At 26.1% G+C, this 18,598-nt stretch overlaps 1 protein-coding gene across 1 annotated transcript; it reads left to right on the top strand.

Moving 5' to 3' along the window:
• The first annotated feature begins 6,057 nt into the window (after positions 1-6,057).
• LOC114191284 lies at positions 6,058-6,516 on the top strand. Its single transcript, XM_028080454.1, has one exon. The coding sequence runs from the start codon at positions 6,058-6,060 to the stop codon at positions 6,514-6,516; it is 459 nt and encodes a 152-aa protein (XP_027936255.1).
• The last annotated feature ends 12,082 nt before the right edge of the window (positions 6,517-18,598 follow it).

Genomic DNA, 18,598 nt, shown 5'->3' with positions numbered 1-18,598 from the left:
GGAAGAATAGAGAATGAGAGAGTAGGGAGCAACTTCTGGTTTTTATGTGTGTCAAATTACTGATAGGACGAGTCCTATTTATAGGTACAATATGGTAACCCAGAAAGGATATAAAATCAAATAGTAAATACAAAATATTACATCATAAAGAGTAATGAATAATATGATTATCAATCATATGAGTAATTGTATAAATCAATGGACGACCATTAATTCATAACAATTATAGTTATATCGTGGGTTTTATTACCTTCTTTAAATTTGACATTGTGAGTTGAATATGAACCTAACTTTCCCTATTGTTAAATCATGCACCTACCAAAGTAAAACCACTAAAGTAATCGACTATTAATTAAGCCACGTATGAGATCGACTTGTTTTTATTTATATTGAGTTACGAAAGATTGTCCATTGTTATAAGCCTATTTATGAAAATTTAATTTGTTTTTCATATTCATCATGATTTAGGTCTTTTCTTCCTTCATAATATTTGCAGCAAATGTGGTTGAGGGTAGGGATGAGAAAGAAAATTGTATATTTTGTATGTTTGGGATAAAATATATGTGATCAGATACTAAATAAATATTTTAAGTAAACATATTTAAATAGATGTTTGCAAATAATTAGTATGTTTTATTGATGAAGTGGATATGGATATCATATCCAATACGTGAATATCCGCTATCCATTTAATAATAATTATTAAAATGTATTTAGATGTTTTTTTTTTAAATTCAAGTGATAAAGAATAGAATTATTATTGAAAATATTAATCATACAATAATGGTTTAAAATTTATCTTTATATACTTTTTTATTTAAATTTATGAAATTAAAATTATTTTTTAAATTTATAATTTGGTGCAACGAATTTATTTACATTGATATTTTATTAAATTATTGACTTAAATACTGATTTGGTGCTAATATCTACTCAATTTTTTTAAATTTAGTTCAAATATTTTTTTTTCAATTTGATCTTAATATTCTTCAATTTTTTTCAATTTGGTTCTTTTGCTAACATCATTAAAATATTTAACGGAGTATCAACCGTGACTGTCACCACATGTTATTTCATGTTTTTTTTGTTTTTTTTTTAAATTAATTATTATTTTTAATTTTTTTATCTTAAAAAATGTCCATGTGTCAAGCTAATATTATGTCACATGTCAGAGTCATTTTTTTGTATTCAATTGGATCATGATATTCGACATTTTTGTTCAATTTGGTTATTTTTTTTTAATTAAGCAATTTTGTCTTTTTCCAATTTGAGACAAAATTTAATTTTTAGAACCTAAACATAATATAAAGTAATATAACTGATTAGTACAATGGTTATGTGATTTGTAATACTTTATGTGATTTTTAACCTTTTAAATTTTTAAACCAATGTTGTTATTCTCTACTTTTAAGATTTTCGTTCTAATTTTAAACCTTCTCTAACCTTAAACAAAAAATATTTAATAAAATATATGAATTTAAAATAAAATATCAATATAATATTCATATAAAAATTAAATTTGGTCTCAATTTGGAGAAATACAAAATTGTTTAATTTTAAAAAAAATGGAACAAAATTGAACAAAAATAACATACCAAATCAAATATGGAAAACTGACTCAAACACGTGATATGATATTGGTTTGACACATGGACATTTTTGTAAATAAAAAAATTTTAAAAATCACAAAATGATAGGTGACATAATCCTTTAACTATTTTAACAATGTTAGGAAAAAAAACCAAATTGAACAAAATTGACGAATTTTGAGACAAAATTGAACAAAAATAAAATATTAGGATCAAATTGAAAAAACTGATTGAATATTAGGACCAAATGAATATTTAAATCTAAATTATTTTATCTAGATTGCATTTAAAAATTATTTTTATCTAAATTTATATTCTAAATATTTATTTTTAAAATTAAAAAATATAAAATATAAAAACATCTGTAAATATACCGGAGTATAGTAAATATAAAAAAATATGTAATTTTTTTTATGGATATCCAATGACAGGACAAGAAACGAAGTATTTTTTTTTTAAACATACGAGCAATAGATAAATATTATTTATATTTTATCCGATCCATTGTGATTCTTATTTGAGATCATTACTTTAATGAAAATAATAAATTTTTACTAAAGTATAAGCAATATTTATAAGAAAAATAATAATAATACTTGTATGTTGATTAATTTTTATTTTTTTTCAATACTAATTATTAGAATAATGATAATTTTGTTTTAGATATGTGGTGTTGAGTATTTTTATAGATAAAATAACAGCAACATCTTATTTAATGTGCGAAATTGGTAAAAGCACATGTTCATGTGTTGGAGAATGGTACCTAAAATCTCAAGCTAAATTGGTAAAAACCTGACAAAAGTAAAATAAAATAATTAAAAATATTAATTTTAATGTAAAATTTCGTCCATTTTGAAAATCTAATTATGATTTATCAAATAAAAAAATGTTTAGAATGATATTATATTTGTATCTTAAACTATTTAAAACAGAAGAAATATTTTTTACAATCTAGTTACAATCTTATATTTTTTACAAACCTTCCTAAACCCTAAACAGAAGAAGATGTACTTTTACTATCTTGTTACAACTTCATTTAATTTATCAATTATCTATCTGCATAACCTTTATATATTAATAAGAATTAAATATCTAGTTAATGTTTCTACCAACCACAAAGAAAACTATAAAATGCGATTCTTCTTTCTTGTCATATAAGATTAGAAAACAAAACCACCTAGGGATATATCAAATTTCAGACCTAATTAATTTATCAAGTTGGAATAACCTTATTTTAATTCACTCGTGGCCATAATTTAACCTCAAAATGTGTACATCAAATGCAATATTTATGAAACAAAGTAAAGTATTACTGGTAAAAGTTTAATATTTATAAACTATAGCCGTTTTCCTAAAAAAATAGCAGTTAAGTTATAAAATACTTTTCCATGTTTTAACGATAAAATAATATATTAATTATTTATTGTCATAATAAAAAAGGTTAAAGATTTGAATATTTAATTTAAAATATTTGTAAACCCTTTTACAACGTATTTTACAATTTTTTTTAAAAAATAAATGTGTTTGGAAAATGGTAGAGTCGTAATTGTAAGTAACGTTGAACCAAAGAAGACGCGTGCAAGTGTGCAAAGAAGCATTACAAAAACATGTTGTTTTCATCTTATCTCCTTTCAACCACGTAAAACACGTTGCGGTAAACTAAATATCGCCAATTTTCTTGAAAAATTGGGATCGCCAGAAATTACACATTAAACATGTTTAAGGCAAGTTAAAAGAATTTAGCCTTCTTTTATACGATAATTTTAAAATTTTTTGAGTTAAATAGATAAATGCTATCGATTTTTTTTTCTTTCATCAGAAATGCTACCGAATATACTTTTTTTTCAGAAAACATAAATTATTGTTTTTTAATAAATGGATCAAGTTAATTAGACAAAGGTGAAAAACAAGTTATCATTTTAAATATTAATAATTTTCATCAAAAGAGTAATCTAGTCGTATTAAAATATTTTCTGTTAAAATACTTTTTAACTATTCACATTAAATAAATTATTCACAAACTTTTCTCTCATTTATTTATTATTTTCTTTCTCTTAATTCAAATAATTTTCTTTTCTTTTCCCTTCTTCAAAATCCGTCATTTTCCACCTTTTAATATCCGTCTTCCGATCTAAAAAAAGTCTTATGCTTATTATTAGCAGCAGATGTTGCTAAAATATAATAGGAATGCATTTTTTTTTTATTTTTTATAAATGTATACAAATTTGAAATTGAAAAAGAAAAATTTGCCTTTGTCTTTCTCTATGGTTTCGGCTTTCCTTGAAGGACTTGTATTCTACTATTGGCTTCAATGATGAAGTAAGATATAAATAAGTGAAAAAGCCCTAAGAGAGGTATCCCAAAATTTTTCTACCTTCCTCCAACGTTTCGTGCAGCCCATAACTTTGCTTTACACTTCCAACACGAAACTCCACAAACTTTTTTACATCTCATGTAATCAACCTAACATTTATCCTTCCTATTAATTTAAACAAAACCATCTTCTTCTAAGTGCTAACACTTGTAATTGTTACGTATACCTAAAACAAACTCTATTTTAGTAATTACCAAAGTTATCAATAGTTTATTCATCGGCTGAATTATTTTTCTTCCACGTATATATTTCATCATTTTACTTTACATGTAAATAAAATATGTAGAATATTATTCTTAATCACCAACAAAATATTACAAATTATATATCTAACCATAGTTATCAAACTTATTAAACTTTACTTTTACTTAACAAAAGTATGTATACAACTTTTGTCCAATTAAATGAGAAAAAAAAATGAACAAGTTTAATTTTTTATTATTTCATACATGTATCTCGATTAGTTGACCCACCGCTTGAATCAATTAAGAGAATATTTTTGAAAAAATATCTATACTTTTTTTTTCAGTTAATTTGAGTGTCCAAATTAATTTTCAGTTTTAAACATTTTGTTTATATTTTCACATTTCTTATATTTAACTAAAAACAAATTTCACTTTCAAACTCTAACTAATTTAAAAGATACTTTTTTCAGTGATAACCTTTTCAGTTTTACTTAACTTCAATATAACTTAATTATTTAATTAAAGCTCAACACATACACACAATATTTAAATGTAACTTTTTTATTTAAATATATAATTTGTAAAACATAGAGACACACCAATAACCTTAAGGACTCTAATATTAGGATAACTCATAAAGACTCACCTAATATTAGTATTCAAGTTCAATTATACTAACAACAAAGTAATCCATAAAAGAAATAAGGGTTAACTTCAGAAGTGACTTCCTGAAAATAGAATGCACATAAAGAGATCCAACTTCTAACTAACATTTAATTTGGTTTTTGATAGATTATTATTCAAGTAGACATCAACGAAAATTGCTACACAATTGAATACCTTCTGAATTTTTCTTTTTTTATATATATATATATATATATATAATATCATTTATCCATTAGATTTACCATTCTACATTGATTTGTTCGTAACTTTTTGCATAATATAAATTTAGTATATATAAAATGATGATAACCTGTATCTTAAGAAATAATTAATGATATTTAATTTCATCCAATTTTTAAATTTTTTTTAAGTAATATCTCTCTTAAAAAAAATAAAAATTTTAAAATTTTAATCAAAAATATTTGTGGAGATACAAGTTTAAATTGAGTATATTATTTAAAAGTTTCGATAATTAAATTTTTATATTATTAACTTTATATCTTTATAATTAATAATTTTATATATTAAAATATAATCTGCTTCTTTAATATATTTTGTTAATTTAAATTTTTTATATTTAATTATATTTTATTTTTAATAATATTAAAATATAATATTTTATTATTTTTAAATTTTTAAATTTTTTATTAATGTACATTAAATAAAATATTAAATACAATTATACAACTGTCAAAATTTATTTAATATAATAATTAACTATAATTAATTTTTTAAATTTAATACATATTATCGTGACTATATGAAATACTTAAAAAAGTAATATTAGGTCGTTTTCACTGGTACAGCAGACACCTAGGACACAACAAAACCAACAAATGAAAAAACAACATTCTAGAATACGAGGGGTCTCTTTTAACCATCACGCACACCACCCAACCGGTACAAATCACCTCAATGAACATAATGAAGATAAGTCTTGTTTGACATTTAATGATAGAGTATTGTTCTAGAAGTGGGTTCAAAAACAAAAGAAATGAAAGAAAAAAAAAATCCTTATCGTCTTGTATTGCTTTTGGGCATGCGGCATGCATTAGTTTACTCAGTTACTGTGCTTCTAGAAGACCATCACAACACAATTAGAAACACAAGCTTATTTGAGGCACCACCTTCCTCTTTCAATAATGACAACTTCCATTTTGGAGAGGCAAACGCTGCAAAGATTGGCCACCCTCTGTCACCAAAAGTGTCAATCTAAAGACCCCACCTTTTCTTCCTCTGTGAAATGCCCTTTTTCTTAGGATCTCATCTCATCGATATCGGAACGATAAAGCACAGAAACAACCCTCCTTTTCTTACTGGGGCTGCCATGGAGAGGAAGGAGCCTCTGGATTTCTCTTCTTACTTTTGTTTCGAAGCCTCCGGCGACTCTGAAGAAGCTGACCCTCATGAAATCACCAGAGCATATGGTGGTGGTGATGATGATAATGATGATGCTCTGTCTTGCAACTACGAAGGATCTGGTGCTGCGTTGGACGGGGAAGAGGATGAGTGTTGTGACGATGAGATTGCGAAGGTGGGGGAGGATGAGAAAAGTGGCGTTTATGGAATGTCGTATTGTGAAGATGATGATGAGATGGAAGAAGAACACGTGAAGTCCCATGTTTCTTTCGATTCAGCCCAGGAGTTTGTGGATGAGATGGAAAAGAACAGGCTCTTCTGGGAAGCTTGCTTGGCATCTTGATCATTGTGTTTCTTAATTTGTTCAACTTTGTTCCTTTTTTTTTTCTAGATCACTCATGTACCTTAGATTTTTATTTGATTTGTTAATGTTATGTAAATATTGAACCGAAGGGTTTGGTAGGTATGTTACAATAAATTTTACGAACCGAATGTAGATGTGTAAGTTTCTGTGCACTGCTTCAATGATTCTATGTATAAGAAGGAGTTACTTTTAATTTAAAAAAAAATTACTTATATATGATTATTGATTAAAAAATGATTTTGAAGGAGAGAAAAGAGGTGGGTGGTAAGAGGAAAAGGATTAGTGATTAAAGATGTGTTTGGTTCCACGTTGGCTGCTGTATAATATGTGAGTTTGACCCGTGTGTGTGGTCCTTCGTTTCGGTCCCAGTGGCTGTCAGCACTTTGGTTAGGTCAATTGCTTCATACAATCATTTGTTTTTATCAAAAACTCACATGCGTTTCATAAAAATAAACATGTTAATTTTTCGCTTATTTAATTAAAGGTGGTTGATTAAATAATAACTTTTAACTGCTTCTTTATAAAGTTTTAGCTTATGAAGCGGGACCAGTCTTGCAGACCCACTAGTGCCAAAAAAAAATTATAATAATTTTTTATGCCTATTATAATCCATTCTTAATCACATTTTTAGTCCCTTAATTTAATAAAAATTAGAATTAACTTTTTTTTTAACTTTGATTTAATTTAATTCTTTAATTTTAGAACTGAAAATTATGGTCCGGTAAGCCGGCCCTTAAATAATGTGTGAGGCAGAGATATTGAACATTCAAGTTCACTAAATTTCACAATCCGTGCATGCCGGTTCGTAACCCGCATAAAAAAAACGTGGACATGTGTATATGGATTATTTTCTTTCTAGACTCCTGTAAGAACGTTTCAAATTATTGTATGACTGAAAAAGATAAATGTTATGTATTTTTAAATGTGTTAAAATTTGAAGAATACATCGTGTATGTCAAAGTACGAATATGAATATCATGAAAACGTTGAATTATCAATTTATCATTTAACTCCTCAAAATCTTTGCTTACTTTTATGAACTTGTTAAAATTTTCCAATTTGTTGAATATTGAAAGTTTTATCATAAGAATTAAAAAATAAATAAAAGTGAGCTGACCTGCGAGCCCGTGAGCTCGCACTTATGTAGGGCGGACCAGGTCTAAATGGGTTGGGCCGACTCGCATTGTCACCCCTATTTAGAACTACATGGATTTGGTCATTTTAACCAATTTTTTTAAAGTTTATTTGATGTTTCAAATGCGTTTCATGATTGCATTTGAGTTATTTACAACGTTTGATACATTTTTTGTTTAATGTGAATTGAGAAACACATTTGAAATGTCAAATAAACTTAGCAAAATTTAGTTAAAAGGACTAAATTCATACAGTTCTAAAATTGAGGGACTAAATTCAGCCAAAGTTTCGAAGAGAGACTAATTTCAATTTTTACTAAAAGTTAAGAGACCTAAGACTAGGGATGTCAACGAGACGGTTAGGGGACGAATAGTAGCTCCCTCGTACTCTACCCGCTGGATAAATATTTATCCCGTACTCGTACTCATATTCGTCGGGTATCCGTTGTGCGAGTACCCGCCTATTTTTTTCATATCTGCGGATATCCACGAGTATTTACAAAATTATTTAAATAACAAATATTTAATCATAAATTCAAATAAAATAAAATAAAATATATCATTGTCATAAATTTTAAATAACATTCAAATAAACTCAAGTTCATACAAGTCCAAATAATTATAAAAAAAATATATAGAATGACATTCAACACAATAGAAATTCTTTAATTAGTATTTTGATCAACAAGTTCACTTTCTCCAATTGATTCCTGAAAAAAAAACAAAATAAACAAATAATAAACCTCAATTGTCATGTGCCAAGTATTCTTATTTTGATTGCATCATTTGACAACAAGCATACCATAAACGTCACTGCCTATATAGGGTTTGATGTATATGACCAATTTCAAAGAAAGGAAAGAGAAGAATGTCAAGAGGTGTACCTGGAATAAGACAACGTACCAATACTTGGAGCTGGAAGAATGAAGACAAAAGACAAGACACGATGTGCAACTTATAAAAAATTAGGTCAGAATGTTTTTTATTAATATATATATATATATAATATATGAGGGAATTTTTGTGAAATAAAGTTTAGCGGGTACGGGTATCCATGGGTACAGATAATATAATACCCGTACCCGTCCCGTTAACATGCAGGTATAAAAAATACTCGTACCTACGGGTAGCGAGCATCCATTATTAATATCCGTTTCCTACCCGCTGTGGGTTTTATCCGCGAATTCTAGCGGGTACGAATTTTTTTAACATCCCTACCTAAGACATATTTAACCCTATATAAAAAGTGGTGCAGTAGTATAAAAAAGAACATTCTATACCGATTTTAGTTTCAATCGGTATAAAAGTAATTTCTTATATTTTTAATCAAAAAAAGTAATATATAAGTTAAACCTTGTAATCGGTATAATATGTTTTATTTCATACACTACAAGAAAATGCTTTATTAGTAACCAAAAGTTGTTAGTCACTATAGTAACAAATTTATATACCAATTTATAAAATAAAAAATTATTAATTACTAAAATTAGTAATTATTATAAATAAAAAGTTATAATTAATCACTAAATTATGAATATTGGTCACCACTTCACTTTCTATACTGATTATAGGTCTAAACAGTATAGAAAGTCTTCCACTCAATTACCATAATGTCACCGAGAATGTTACCACACCAACTCTCGGTATAAAAAGTCTTCTTATCTCGATTCTTAGTTTAATTGTTTATAATACTAGTAAACCCTCTCATCACCCCTAAAATCTTTATGACAAAATCAATTATATAAAAACCATAATTTCACTTGTTCTGATTCTTACAAATTTTGCTAATAAACCTTAAACGGATTATACATTTCATTCTTTCATATATATATATATATATATATATATATATATATATATATATATATATATATATATATATATATATATATATATATATATATAATTTATTGATTGAGCGAAAGAGAAAAATAACGATTTACTAATGCTTTTTTTTTCTTATTCATTTTGTAAATCGGAGTATTTAGCACAAAATGGGAATATTAACTATACTTACGATTTATTTATTAATTGCTTGAACTAGTAATTATTAATATATAATGAATATTTAGTAATTTATAAATTAGATTTAATCTATAACAGAAAATTATTTTTAATCTAGTTTTATTTGAATAAAACTACTATTATATATATATACCTATTCATTTTGTTTTTATTATATTTTTTTTAAAATAAAATTAAAATTATTATTACACTTTATTTTATTACTTAATTACATCTTTTGGTTGTTAATTTAACTTTATTTACAATTTTTATTTTATTTGTTGATTAAACTATTAATTATTAATTGAAATTATTAGTGTTATTATAATTAATATTTAGTAATATATAAGTTAGTTTAATCTTTTAATTTAATTTTGTTTGAATGGAATTATTATTAATTACATATCTATTAATTCTAATTTTATTGTATTTTTTTATAAAATTAAATTAAAACTATTATCATAAATTAATTTGTTTTTGGTTGAAAATATTAACTATATTTACAATTTTTATTTTATTTTTCAATTAAATTATTAATTAAAGAAATTTGAAGGGATATGTTTTTGAACTTTTTGTGATTAGGAAGTATCATGTGTAAAAAATTATTATTTGTGCTTCCTAATTTATTACATTTATAAATAGAAATTATAATGTTAGTTGTTTACTTACTTATTCCAAAACTCAGTCCTTTTTTCAAAACTATTTTTCTCTATAATTTCTTAGTCTTCTGTCTACGCTTCTGAAATTGGTTTTAAATAATATGTATACTCAGTAGGTATACTGTCAAACAAACCCAGTATTATGTGAAGTTTTAGTTTATATGTTTAAACTTAAAACTAATCCTCAATAAATAAATAAATAAATATATATATATATATATATATATATTCGTATCTTTCATTTGTGGTAGTTAGTGGGTGTAATCTTGATATGATTTTTATTTTTATTTTTTATATTGAAATGAAACAAATGATCATACGTACCGGCACTAGAGCTGGAGAAAATTTATAGATATTCTGACGTACTTTTGACTTTATTATATGTTGACTATGCTGTAAGCAGTTTATATGTAATTTATATGAATAAACGCATCTTTGAGGATGTTACAATATCAATATTTAGCGATATTTATGACTCCTAAATATAAAATTGTCAATAATTTACTAAATAATATGCACTATCAAGTACATGGCATTTGACCATATTTAAAATCACGGAGTTGAATAAACAAAGATTGTATTTTTCATTAGTTTGGTATGGTTTTGTTTTGTTTTGTTTTTTTTATAAAGAAAAAAAATATCATATTAACATAGTAAACCGTAGCATAAGTCATACCAAACTTATATAAAAAGAATTTTTACGATATTGGTTTAAGCTTAGATTCTTGAACATATAATCTTTATTACTTTGGTTTGATTTTTCTATTGGGCATTATTAATTTTGCTTAAGCTTTTTTTGTATGTGATGTTATGCAAATTGTTTTCGCGAAGAATTTCAAAGATGGGTTTTTTACGATGTTATTGGCATACTTAATTTCCTATTTAAATCTCTAACCTGTTACTTTTTAACAAAATTATCTCTGATGAAAACAGGATTTGTTTTATTTCTTAAATAATACAAAGTAATTAAATTTAGATAATATTTTTGAATTAAAAGCAATTTAGACTGTGATTTCAATAAAAATCAATTTAGAAAAATCTAAATCATTTAAAATAAAAACCATCCAAACACACTTTCTTGGATCGTGATGAATTTTGGAAGCTATGTATTGTGTTCCATATTTTTAGATGTGAATATGTTAGTTAGTATTTCATCACAACGTTAAAGATTTAAATATATAACAATTATACTTTTTTTTTCTTATTATAATAAGAAGATTCCACTACCAACAAAAATTGTCTCAAATCAAATTATATTTGCTAACTTTTCATAACTTGCAAAAGTGTCTTTGTTAAACTTTTATTTAAATACAGAACTTTAAAAATTCAATAATTTCAACAAATTGCAATACTGATACTTTCTAATAGTTTAAAAATTGCCGATTAACTCATTATTTACAATAATTTTTTTAATATAACTAATTAACAAGTTTTTATTGCTATCATAACTATTGCTATTTTTTCTTGAGCTCAAAACGAGCCTTTAGACATGTGGTAATATCTTGACAACTTGATGAATCACTCAAGTCAGTAAGAGAGTAAGGATTTTTTAGAAGAAATAAGTTTGACGATTGTTTCAGAATAAGTATTCCACAAATGATATTATGTGTATTTATAGGATCTTTCTGAACCTTAGACCCATATGATAAATAGGGTAATATTAACAATATAATAGTTTACTGGATATATTACTTAAAATAAATATAATAATAAGGTGATATATTATCCTATATATTAAATATTTTGTTAATATTTATTATAAAGAAATATTAAAATGTAGTATGTTAATATTTTAGAAGTAGAACTTGATCAAATTGTCGAGGTTATAACGATGGTCGTTAATATAAAAATATATTTTCGAATAGGTAAATGTATTTTGTAATCATGAAACTGAGTGGACCTTATTAGAATATGCACTTATTTTGCGATAAATAACCATTAATAAACATGTACATTCAAAATAAAATGTATTAATAAGTGTGGTTAAAAGTTGCCGCAAGCAATTATTTTGAATACATCTTATTGAAAATTCAAAACTGTTAGCACAATTTAAAAAGAAATGAAATATCACGATAAAAAAATCTGTAACATTTGAAAAAATTGGAAACCAATCTTAGAACTAATTAGATACTGCGATTCATGTGAAATAGATGAAATATGATTTAATAAAATTGAAATACGAGAAGTTATAAAAAAAAAAAAAAAACTTTGACATTAGGGTTACTCGTTATTATTAACCATCAAGAAAGAGTGTAAACAAAAAAGAAAGGCAGATACATATTGAAAAACGAGAAGAACTTATTCTTCTTGGGTCTCTGATGAATCAAGGTATGTCTCTTTTACTTGTTATAATTTATTTGAAAATTATAGAACCTAAGATCCGTATGATGCTCAATAGTATTCTTAAATTAGGAATACATGAAACTACAATTTACCTGTAACATCAAAGTAAGTTGCTAAATTTGTGATTCTTCATAATTGATGTTTTTTATAAATGGGTATGAACCCTAATTTTAAAATTATGAATTTTTAGTGATTAAATTATCGTGAGATTTACGATTAACTATGAGGTTTTTCCGTTGTATTATGAATTGATTTCAATTCCAATTTTTTAACGTTTCCGATGTGCCACTGGAATTTAATTAGAACCATTCTAGTGTGGCATTGGCATTCAGTTAAAAACAAATTCTAAATACCGATTATTATGAGGATGTCTTGAATTGAAACGTGAAATCAAATTTCTTCGATTATAATATTCTAATCGATAAAGAGCCGATGTTACTATGTTTATATATATATATATATATATATATATATATATATATATATATATATATATATATATATATATATATATATATATATATATATATATATATATATATTTATATTGTTCATGGATAATGCAGATGTCTTATTGAATATTGCATATGTATTACTAAATAATGTTAATATTATTAGCATTATTATGTTTGCGTATTAGTATCATAAAATGTTTCTTTGGTGTTTGAATTTATATTTATATTCTGTTTTATTTATTACTCAAAGTATTAATGTTAAACATGTATTAATTACAGTTCTTGTATCTTTACATCCACATGTTACGCCTGTTCCAATATTCAATAGGTTAAATTTCTTTGATTGGAGTGAACATGTTCAATTTTATTTGGGTGTGTTGGATCTTGATTTGGCTTTCCAAGTTGAAAAGCCTACTACTATTACTGATATTAGTAGCAATGAAGAGAAAGTCCATTATAGGGCTTGGGAAAAGTCAAATAGGCTTAGCCTAATGTTTATGCGAATGAGCATATCAAATAACATTAAGTTTGCCCTTCCTAATACTGAAAGTGCAAAAGAATTTATGAAGTTTGTGAAAGAGCGTTCCCAAATCGCTAATAAATCTCTTACCGAGACATTAATGAGTACTTTAACCACCATGAAATTTGATGGTTCTCGTACTATGCATGAACATGTCATCGAAATGATAAATATTGCAGCAAGACTTAAGTCTCTTGGAATAACGGTGGATGAGAATTTTCTTGTGCAATTTATTTTGAATTCGTTACCATTTGAGTATGATCCTTTCCATATGAACTACGATATCATGAAAGACAAATAGAATGTACATGAATTGCACAATATGTTAGTTCAGGAGGAAACCATACTTAAGAATCAAGAAAATCAATCCATTCATTATGTGAAAAATCAGAGAGCTGAAAAGAAAGCTTATAAGAAACACGGAAAGGGCAAAAGACCATTAGAGATTGTTAAGGCCTCTAGTAAAGTTCAAAAGAAATATGACAAAGGTCATTTATGTGGGAAGTCTGGACATTTCCAAAAGAACTGCTCATAACATAAAGTTTGGCTCGAAAAGAAAGGTGTGTGTAATGCTTATGTATGTTTTTAATAAAATTTAATCGAAGTTCCCCATAATACTTGGTGGATTAATTTTATATGTATAACTCATGTTTCTAATATGATGCAGGGATTCCTTTCAACCCCAAACTATAAACCCAAATGAGAAGTTTGTCTTCATTGGGAATAGAGTGAAGGTTCTAGTTGAAGTTGTTAGGGCTTATCGCTTGATCCTTGACACTAAATTTCATTTGAACTTGATTGATACTTGTTGTGTACCTAGTATTACCAGGCATTTAGTTTATTTGTCTAAACTTAATGTTGTTGGATACTCTTTTACATTTGGGAATATGATTGTTTTGATTTATATAAATGTACTTGTATGATTGAATCTGATACACTTTAGATTGATTTATATAAATTGAATCTTGACAATTATATGTTGAAACTCTTATGACCTTGCACCATAATGTTGACATTAAACATAGTTTGATGAATAAACTATTTGCTTACTTATGGAATAAACATTTCAGACATATTTCCAAAGAAATAATGAAAATATTAGTAAAGAATGAAATCATTTTAGATCAATTTTGTTAATCTAAATGTATGTGTGGGTTGAATTAAAGGCAAATAAACAAAACACATAGAGAAAGGAGTCACGAGAAGCATACTTCTTGAAATTATGCACAATGTATGTGTGGATCATTTGATGCAAATTCTTTCAATAAAAAGAAATATGTTATCAATTTTAATGATGATTTTTCATGTTATATGTGTGTCTATGTACTAATGAGAAATCTCAAACATTGAATGCCTTGAAAACTTATATAAATGAAATGGAAAGATAATCAGATAGAAAGGTGAAAATTTTCAGGTTAGATAAAAGTAGTGAGTATTATGGAAAATATAATGAAAGTAGATAACACCCTAGTACTTTTGCCATGTTTCTAGAGAAATGTTATTTTTATGCTTAATACACAATGTCAAGCACACCATAACAATATGTTGTGTTAGAAAGGCATAATTGTACCTTAATAGATATGGTTAAAAGCATGTTACATAATTCATCTTTACATATATCAATGTGGATGTATACTTTAAAATCTATCCTATATTGAGCAGGGGTTCCTAGTAAAATCATTCAAAAGACACATTTTAGGTTATAGACAAGTAGGGAACCCAGTTTGGGACACCTTCATGTTTGGGGTTGTCAAGAAAAAATTAGAATATATAATCTGTAAGAAAAGAAACTAAATGTAAGAACAATTAATGGATATTCCACTAGTCATCTAGAATAATTAAAAGGGTATATATTCTACTATCATACCCATAATATAAGATTTATTGAAACTAGAAATGTTTAGTTCATTAAGAATCGTGAAACCAATAGGAGTGAAGTTTCACAAAATGTAGAGATTAAGGAAGATAAAGTACAAGTTCTATTAATTAGTAGTTTTTCTTCAAGAATTGGTGTTCCTCATGTTTTTGAACAACAATAGAAAAGAACAACAAATTAATAATGTTAAGGTTAACAACGAGCCTATAGTAGAACAACCACAAAAATACTATTAAAAATATCCCACAGAGAAAGAAAACCTACTATTTCAATTGATTATGTGATTTATCTATAAGAGTTAAAAAATAACTTAGGGATTGATAATGATCCAAATTCATTTTAAGAAAACATTAATGGTGATAATTTTTATAACTTGTTAGATGCCATGAAAGATGAGAGTAAATCAATGGCATAAAATGATGTATGTGACCTTGTGGAATTGCTAAAAGGATGCGAAAGAGTTGATTGTAAATGAATATTTAAGACTAAGAGTGACTCTCATGGAAATATAAAATGTTATAAGGCTCAACTTGTTTACTAAAAAATATGGCATTGACTATAAGAAAGCATTTTTCACCTCTTTCTAAGAAAGATTCTTTTGAATTATCATGACATTAGTAACTTGTTACGATCTTAAGTTGCATCAAAAAAATGCTAAAGTCGTCTTTTTGAATGAAAAATTAAAAGAGAATATTTGTATGGACCAACTAGTAGGATTCATTGAAGAAATCAATAAATGGACTTAAGCAAGTTCTCGGTAATGGTACTTAAGTTCAATTATCCTATTATGTCCTTTTGATGTAAGGAAAATATTATTGATCAGTGTTATATATCTAAGGATCAGTAGGAGCATGCAATTAATGATCTTGGTCTATTAAGTGAGACTAAGAAGTTTCTCTTTAACAATTTTGAAATGAAAGATATGGGTGAGACATACCATGTGATAGGTATATGAGTATTTTGTGATAGATTACAAAGACTGCCAGGTTTGTCTTAAAAAGCATATATTAATAAAGTTTTAAATAGATTCAGAATACATAAATATTCAACATTTCCCATTCCAATACAACAAGGAGACAAATTTAATCTTATGTAATGTCCAAAGAAAGATATGGGTGAGGCATACCATGTGATAGCTATATAAGTATTTTGTGATAGACTATAAGGACTATTAGGCTTGTCTTAAAAAGCATATATTAATAAAGTTTTAAAGAGATTTAGAATAGATAAATGTTCAACATTTCCCATTCAATACAACAAGGCGACAAATTTAGTCTTATGGAATGTCCAAAGAATGATTTGAAACATAAACGAATGGAAAACATCCCTTATCTATAAGTTGTTGAGAGTTTGATGTATGCTCAAACATGTATAAGGCCAAAACTAGTTTTGCAGTTATTATGCTTGATAAATACTAGAGTAATTCAGGATTGGATAATTGAAAAGTTGCAAAGGAAATTTTAAGATACTTGCAAGGAACAAAGAATCACAAGCTTAAGAGATTTTATCATCTTGAGGTGATTGGGTATACAAATTCAAATTTTGCTAATTTTATGAATACAAGAAAGTTTATATTTGGTTATGTGTATCTTTTACTCGGAAGAGCGATCTCATGCAAAATTTTGAAACAATGAGTCATTGTTGCATCCATCATGGAGGCTAAATTTGTGGCATGCTTTGAGGCCACAATGTAGGCTAATTGGTTACGGGATTTTATCTTAGAACTTGGAATGGCTGACAGTATTGTCAAACTGCTAAAAATGATTGTGAAAAGTATGTAATTGTCTTTTTTTTTTAAAAATAACTAGTATTCCAAAGGAGTTAAACATGTGAAATTGAAATACTTTGTAGTTAAAGAAGAAATTCAAAAACATAATATCAATATAACATATTAGCACTGATTTTATGATTGTTGACCCTTTAACAAAAGTGTTACCTCTCTAAGTGTTTACTGACCATATAGAGAATATGGACATTATGTCTACTAATAAATGTTAAATATTTAAAGTTATTATTATTGCCTATTTAACACTTTGAGCTTAATAATAAGTTTATGAAATTTATGTTTTTTAATTTTTGTATATACATGAATAAATTATTTTATTATTAATGGTTATAATATTAAGTTTGAACTCGGTAAGGATTTGACATTTTGGAAAGGATGTTGATTTTACATATAACCATAATGAATCTTGTTATTTTTTATCTTTAATTGTGATTAATGGTGGAATCAATTTATTTATGATCTTTTAATATACATTATGATTTATGTAATTATTATACTATAAAGTATTATAGCATCATATGAGTCAAGAAGAAAAATATTAAAATTAATTAAATAATGTAACTAATGTGAAATATAATAATGGGTATATATATGATTTAATAAAATAAAATAACGAATTGTTTAGTGTAGAAAGTTATCTTATAAATTTGACGGTAACCAACTTGAAGAGATTTGGCATAATACACATAAGGTTATGACTCTGACACTGGGGTTACTTGCTATTATAAAGAGTGAGAGAAAGAAAGGTCAAAAGTTGACGTAAAAAAAATAATAGTTATTGACATTAGAGTTATTTGTTATTTTAGAGTGAGAAAAATAAAGAAAGGTAAAGAAGAGACAAATTGGAAAAAAAAATGTAAGAATTTATTTTCATGAATCAAGATATAATTTATTTGGGAATCATAGATTTTAAAATCCTTATGATTTAGAGTAGTATTAATGACTTAAGAATGTATGAAAACTACAACTTATAACAAGTTAAGCAAGTTAAGGACAAAAAAGTGCATTTGAACCAAATATTAAAGAAGAAAATGAAACATTTTCAGGAGTATACGGTGAAGGTAGATTTACTTGTCTGTTACAAAGTAAGAGTTGGCCTTCTTCTCGAATTGATTTCGTAATGATGGCCACTTTGATAGCCAACCAAACTTGTCAATGTGTTCCCGCTGATGTTCCAAAGAACAACACATATGATAGCAGTAGCAAGAATTCCAATCTTTCTACCATGTGATAGGTATTCAATATAGAATCGAGAATTCATCAAATTGTGATCATACCAAAAGCA

This window comes from Vigna unguiculata, chromosome 7 (assembly GCF_004118075.2).
Source record: "Vigna unguiculata cultivar IT97K-499-35 chromosome 7, ASM411807v1, whole genome shotgun sequence".
In the NCBI taxonomy this organism is placed as follows: domain Eukaryota; kingdom Viridiplantae; phylum Streptophyta; class Magnoliopsida; order Fabales; family Fabaceae; genus Vigna; species Vigna unguiculata.
This window is presented reverse-complemented; position numbering and strand designations above follow the sequence as displayed.

Excerpts from the sequence above, each read along its gene's own strand:
- LOC114191284 (XM_028080454.1), top strand. The coding sequence starts at position 6,058 with ATGCCCTTTTTCTTAGGATCTCATCTCATCGATATCGGAACGATAAAG.